The 6,879-nt window shown below is 40.5% G+C and overlaps 1 protein-coding gene across 1 annotated transcript in view; it reads left to right on the plus strand.

Annotated features, from left to right (window-relative positions):
* Nucleotides 1-6,484, plus strand: part of LOC138368114 (adhesive plaque matrix protein-like) — a 13,206-nt gene extending 6,722 nt beyond the window's left edge. The window contains exon 4 of the mRNA XM_069330415.1: nucleotides 6,139-6,484. Within this exon, the coding sequence (XP_069186516.1) occupies nucleotides 6,139-6,303 (165 nt within the window). The 3' untranslated portion in view covers nucleotides 6,304-6,484. The remainder of the gene's footprint in view (nucleotides 1-6,138) is intronic.
* Nucleotides 6,485-6,879: the final 395 nt, after the last annotated feature.

A 6,879-nucleotide genomic window follows, 5' to 3' on the forward strand; every position in this document is an offset into this window, starting at 1 on the left:
GTATTAATTACGGTCATGGATATCTTATGATATGTTTATGAAGACCATCTCTTCTTATTTTTTTATCATTTTCACGCCCCACAGCTTTACAGTCTTCTCATATTCTTTTTCAAATAAAGTTTGTTTACTGTTTTCCAGTAGATCGGCCTCACATTACATATATTAATCAATTTTCAAATTCAGTTCAGTTTCTTTTCAATATCGCAGCTTTGTTGCCCCCCACAGCCCGTATCTAGTTCAAGACCTCTTATTATCAATGTCATTAATACGGTTATCATCAACCACGTATTGGATGTCTCTGTCATTCAGTCATCAACGTAGTATGTGTTTAATGAACGTGAGAATCACTTCATGTGCACTCATTTTAGTTTAGTTTAAAGTTTTACATCTTGAATTAATACCGCTATTGAATAGCTCAGACATTCAGTTAACATCTCAGTAAGTGAAAATCTTTTCATGTGAGCTCATGTTTAGTTTAGGATAAGGTTTTTCCATCGTGAAATGCTATTATCAGTAACCAGGTATTGGATGACACTACCATTCAGTTTACATCTCAGTAACTGTTTACTGAACATTGTTATCCATCCATGCAACCTCATTTTTAGTTTTAAGTTTCTACATCGTAAAAATAAAATATTACTATCACCAGCCGTGTATCGGATAGCTCAACCATTCAGTTAACATCTCAGTAAGTGAAAATCTTTTCATGTGAGCTCATTTTTAGTTTAGGATAAGGTTTTCCATCGTGAAATGCTATTATCAGTAGCCAGGTATTGGGTGGGTGGACCATCCAGTTTACATCTCAGTAACAGTTTACTGAACATAGATATCCCTCCATGGGAGCTCATTTTTAGTTTAAGTTTCTCCATCGTAAATAAAAATAAAATATTACTATCACAATCCTTGTATTGGCCTGCTCCGGCATTCAGTTTACATCTCAGTAAGTGTTTACTGAATGCAAAATCGCTACATGTGTGGTCATAAGGTTTTCTCATCGTGAAATGCTATTATCAGTAACCAGGTATTGGATGACACTACCATTCAGTTTACATCTCAGTAACTGTTTACTGATCATTGTTATCCATCCATGCAACCTCATTTTTTTAGTTTTAAGCTTCTACATCGTAAAAAATAAAATATTACTATCACCAGCCATGTATCGGTAGCTCAACCATTCAGTTTACAGCTCAGTAACTGTTTACTGAACATAGACATCCCTCCATGCGAGCTCATTTTTTAGTTTAAAGTTTCTCCATCGTAAAAAATAAAATATTACTATCACAAACCATGTATTGGGTGGGTCAACCATCCAGTTTACATCTCAGTAATAGTTTACTGAACATAGATATCCCTCCATGTGACCTCATTTTTAGTTTAAAGTTTCTCCATCCTAAATAAAAAATAAAATATTACTATCACAAACTTTGTATTGACCAGCTCCGGCATTCAGTTTACAACTCAGTAAGTGTTTACTGAATGCAAAATCGCTACATGTGTGGTCATTTAGTTTAAAGTTTCTCAATCTTAAAATATTACTATCAACATCAACCATGCATTGGCCGGCTTAGTCTTTCAGTTCACATCTCAGTAAGTGTTTACTGAATGCAAAATCGCTACATGTGTGGTCATTTAGTTTAAAGTTTCTCAATCTTTTAATATTACTATCATCAACCATGCATTGCCTGGCTAGTCTTTCAGTTTACATCTCAGTGAGTATTAACTGAATGTGGAAATTATCACGTGTTAGCATTTAGTTTAGTTTCAAGTTTCAATTAAATACTAACATCATCCCCGTATTGGGCTGTCGGCATTCAGTTACCCACTCGGAGAGTGTTTACTGAACGTCGAAATCATTTCCTGTAGACACATTTTTTACTTGAACCCGTCTCCACTCCAAACCAGTCAGGACCGGCGGTCCTGACTGGTTTGGAGTGGGTTATATAAAACATATAACGCTTGTTATATGTTTTGACTACCTAGCTAATAGCATATTGCATGGCTAATAATGAAATGAAATGTCACATTTTTGTCTGACTCACTTAGCACGAGTGAAGAGATAACAATGAAAAAAAACTGGCAAAGGTTGAAAAACTCTGTGAAATCATATCTGTTATGATAAGTTTTGACTAGCTGCACGCTAAGTTTGCCTTCTCTCTCTAATCTACACACGCGATATGAAATGTGAATTTGTTGACTGAAAGGAGTTTGATGATACGAATAGTAATTGCCGACATTGAGCATAATCTCAAAAACATAGTTTCTGCAAAAAAAAATAACATTAAATTAGATGCGAGCTGCGATTTGAAAAACAAAAGATGAGTGATGTGTGGCTTATTGTGTGGACTCTGGAGATATGATCTCCACATATAAGTTTCTCAAGAAAAACGGTAATATTTTTCTTGTGTTTGGATGTAATGGCTAAACACGGATGTCATTTTCAATAATGTTATTTGCTCATCCGACAAAGATGATTTTCCCCGTTACGTTACATTGTGTTACAGAGGGCTAAAACTTGTAGACTGTAATATTCTTATGGAAGGAGATGTAATGGAGATGGACTAAGTCCTACTTTATTTAAAAATGTCATTTTGGGCTGTAAAAGTTGATTTGCGTTACGTTACATTGTGTTAGAGGGCTAAAACTGGTAGAGGACAATATTATATGGTAAGAGATGTGCTAAGTCATACTTTCATTTAAAAATGACATTTTGGATTGCAAAAAGTCGATTTGCGATACGTTACGTTGTGTTACATTGTGTTACAGAGGGCTGAAAGGGGTAGCCATCAATTATTTATATGGTAAGAGATGTAATGGAGATGGGCTAACCCTCACTTTCCGTTTCAAAATGACATTTGGACTGCAAAAAGTTGATTTGCGTTATGCTACGTTGCGTTACATTGTGTTACAGAGGGTTAAAAGGGGTAGACGCCAATATTTTATATGGTTAGAGATGTAATGAAGATGGACTAAGTCATACTTTCATTTAAAAATAACATTTTGGATTGCAAAAAGTCGATTTGCGATACGTTACGTTGTGTTACATTGTGTTACAGAGGGCTAAAAGGGGTAGCCATCAATTATTTATATGGTAAGAGATGTAATGGAGATGGTCTAACCCTCACTTTCCGTTTCAAAATGACATTTTGGACTGCAAAAAGTTGATTTGCGTTACGTTACGTTGCGTTACATTGTGTTACAGAGGGCTAAAAGGGGTAGAGGTCAATATTTTATATGGTGAGAGATGTAATGAATAAGGACTAATCCCACACTTTCCGTTTCAAAATTACATTTTGGTCTGCAAAAGTTGATTTGCGTTACGTTACGTTGCGTTACATTGTGTTACAGAGGGCTAAAAGGGGTAGACGCCAATATTTTATATGGTGAGAGATGTAATGAAGATGGACTATGTCATACTTTCATTTAAAAACGATATTTGGTCTGTAGAAAGTTGATTTGCGGTACGTTACGTTACGTTACATTGTGTTATAGAGGGTTAAAACTGGTATACCGTAATATTCATATGCTAAGAGATGTAATGGAGATATTGTGTTTGGCTAAATGAGTTCACATTTCAATAATGATATTCGGACAACAGCCAGAAAGTTGATCTCTACGTTACTTAATGATGATATAATGCGATGCAATCGTGTGCTAATATTTTATTTGTGTTAGAATGTAAGGGCTATAGGAGTTTGTCTAGACTTGCATACATTTTCAAACGCTATTTATGTAGGCAGTAGAAAGACTGGTTTCCCATTACGCTACATTGACTGTGATACAAGAACTGAAAAACAGACTTAACCCAGACCTATTTCACTATCGACTCACCGGTCTTATTCTCATCGATTGGTGTTTACATTGGATGATGTAGGTCTTAAGAGAGACAGCCTTGATGGAGAAAGATACGTGAACAGCGGCAGCAGGAGAAAGGAAATGATGTTACTTTTCCAACTACTAAATGATCTGGAGAGAGAGAGAGAGAGAGAGACAGAGACAGAGCGAGAGATAGAGAGAGAGAGAGAGAGAGAGAGAGAGAGAGAGAGAGAGAGAGAGAGAGAGAGAGAGAGAGACTGAGAGAGACTGAGAGACAGAGAGACAGAGAGAGAGACAGAGAGAGAGACAGAGAGAGAGACAGAGAGAGAGACAGAGAGAGAGACAGAGAGACAGAGAGACAGAGAGACAGAGAGAGAGAGAGACAGAGAGAGAGAGAGAGAGAGAGAGAGAGAGAGAGAGAGAGAGAGAGAGAGAGAGAGAGAGAGAGAGAGAGAGAGAGAGAGAGAGAGAGAGAGAGAGAGAGAGAGAGAGAGAGCGAGAGAGACTGAGAGAGCGAGAGAGACTGAGAGAGCGAGAGAGACTGAGAGACAGAGAGATAGAGAGAGAGAGAGAGAGAGAGAGAGAGAGAGAGAGAGAGAGAGAGAGAGAGAGAGAGAGAGCGAGAGAGAGAGAGAGAGAGAGAGAGAGAGAGAGAGAGAGAGAGAGAGAGAGAGAGAGAGAGAGAGAGAGAGAGAGAGAGAGAGAGAGAGAGAGAGAGAGAGAGAGAGAGAGAGAGAGAGAGAACAGCAAATTATGATTTGTTATAATAATAAGATTGAAGACCAGCTTATGACTGGATAAACATGCATACATTTCAATGATATTTATTTGGGCCGGCAGATGTTGTGATCACAGTTAACAAGAACAATTTGTAGGTAGAGATCGCGTCTCCGTGACGATGTGAAATGTTTCTCTCTTTTAGTAAACGCCAACCTACTGACTTTGACTGAGTTTACTAAGTGAAGTGCTGTGTGGTGGACTTTAGAGAGGGTGAGAGAGAGAGAGAGAGAGAGAGAGAGAGAGAGAGAGAGAGAGAGAGAGAGAGAGAGAGAGAGAGAGAGAGAGAGAGAGAGAGAGAGACAGAGAGAGACAGAGACAGAGAGAGAGAGAGAGAGAGATAGAGACAGAGCCAGAGACAGACCGACAGAAAGACAGAGATGGACAGAGAGAGAGAGACAGAGACAGAGACAGAGACAGACATACAGAGACAGACCGACAGAGAGACAGAGATAGACAGAGAGAGAGACAGAGACAGAGACAGAGACAGAGACAGAGCGACGCGTGGCACCCGCCATCGCGGACCCTGGCGAAACGCAATGGTAATGGGTGCCCCACCACTTCCGGTGTCGGGGGAGAAATACCCGGACTAGTTGGAAAGATGACCAGTCAGGCTCCAACCTGCGACCAGTACGCTTACCCCGTCGCGACATTGAAAAACGCTTTAGGTAATGGTACACTCCCCTCCTGCAGGAGACTTTGCCCTCATCCTCACACACACTTAGCTCTTCCTGTAGGGGACGTTAATGGTTTGTCTAACCACATAATGGCCCGCTGCAGTCTCACAACGAGAGTGACTTCTCTCTTTCTTGACCCGAACACAGAAAAAGCCAGGTGCAGTCCCGTGTCTTTTCCATGCATTTCTTACAAACATCACTTAAGACCTTCCTGTAGGGGAGTCAATGGGTTTGTCTAACCACATAATGGCCCAGAGCACTCTCTCCCGACGAAGGGGAAACTCCATCCAGCTCCCATCCCAAAACAACATAACAGGCCGTGCTGCCTTCTCCTCTCATCTACTCACTAACTCACGATCAACTCTTTTACTCCTTCCTCCATCTTCCTTCTATTTTCTTACTCTATCACTTGCTAAACACACATATTCATTTCACTCCTTCCTCTTACTCCACCACTTACTCTCACACAACAAGATCTCCAATCTTTCCTGACAACGTACCTTAACCCCTGAGGACTGGAGCGACGCGCTCCAATTACCTCCGACACGCGCCATAACTTCCGGGAAATTCCCCCAAAATACCTTGAGGACGGGAGCGACGCGCGTCACCTGTCAGCTGTCAAACACCTGTCCTTCCATTTCTTACAACAACACAACTCTTTCTTAACCAGAACACACAGAAAAGCTCCCCAAAACCACGAGGACTGGAGCGACGCGATCCACTTTCCTCCAACACATGTCATAACATCCCGGAAATTCCCCGGAAAAAACTTGAGGACGGGAGCGACGCGTGGCACCGCCAGGTGGCACTCGACCTGAGCGCCACCTGGCGGTGCCGCGCGTCGCTCTAGTCCTCAACTTCACTACTCCAGACCGTGTACAAGACCGAATACGTCCCCCAGTACGTCACCAAGACCCTGGTACAGTACCAGACCCAGTACCAGACCCAAGTGGTCCCAGAGTACCACACGGTCACCAAGACCCAGCAGACCTACAAGACGGTCTGCCCCAAGCCCTCCTACGGCTACAGCTACTGAAGGACCGGTCAGCCAGCAGACCGGAGGGCGCCTCCCCAAACTGTTCACCGTCAGGAGTCAACATGATATCTTATGGGCCCAGAAAACCTTACTATTTATAACATCGAATACAACACTAACCGATATCTCTTCTCTCTATATTATATATGAATAATATATTGTATATGTGTATATATGTATATCTAAGTCCTGAAAGACGTTTATATACGAGTCGACTAGAAAACAAGTCTAAATAAAATTTGAATTGACAATTTATTATTATTCAGTTTTATCCTATTGTATAAACTGTATACACTTTTATCTCCATGGACACGAAAAGCATGTTGTGAAGACTATTTATGTATATGAATAATAACATCGAAATAAAAGGTATCTTTTGAATGCCATTGATCAGATTTACAAGATCTATTACTGTCAGTAGACTAATTAATGACACAGTGTTGTTAATTCAAGTAAGATAACGGCCCGACCTGTTCGGGAATCGCACCCAGGACCAGTTAGTTGTGAGTCGACTGTGGTTACCACTGGGCTTCTTTCTCTTCTTCTGCATCTACATATTTTTATTCCACTTGTGCT

This window comes from Procambarus clarkii, chromosome 24, assembly GCF_040958095.1.
Source record: "Procambarus clarkii isolate CNS0578487 chromosome 24, FALCON_Pclarkii_2.0, whole genome shotgun sequence".
Classification (NCBI taxonomy): Eukaryota; Metazoa; Arthropoda; class Malacostraca; order Decapoda; family Cambaridae; genus Procambarus; species Procambarus clarkii.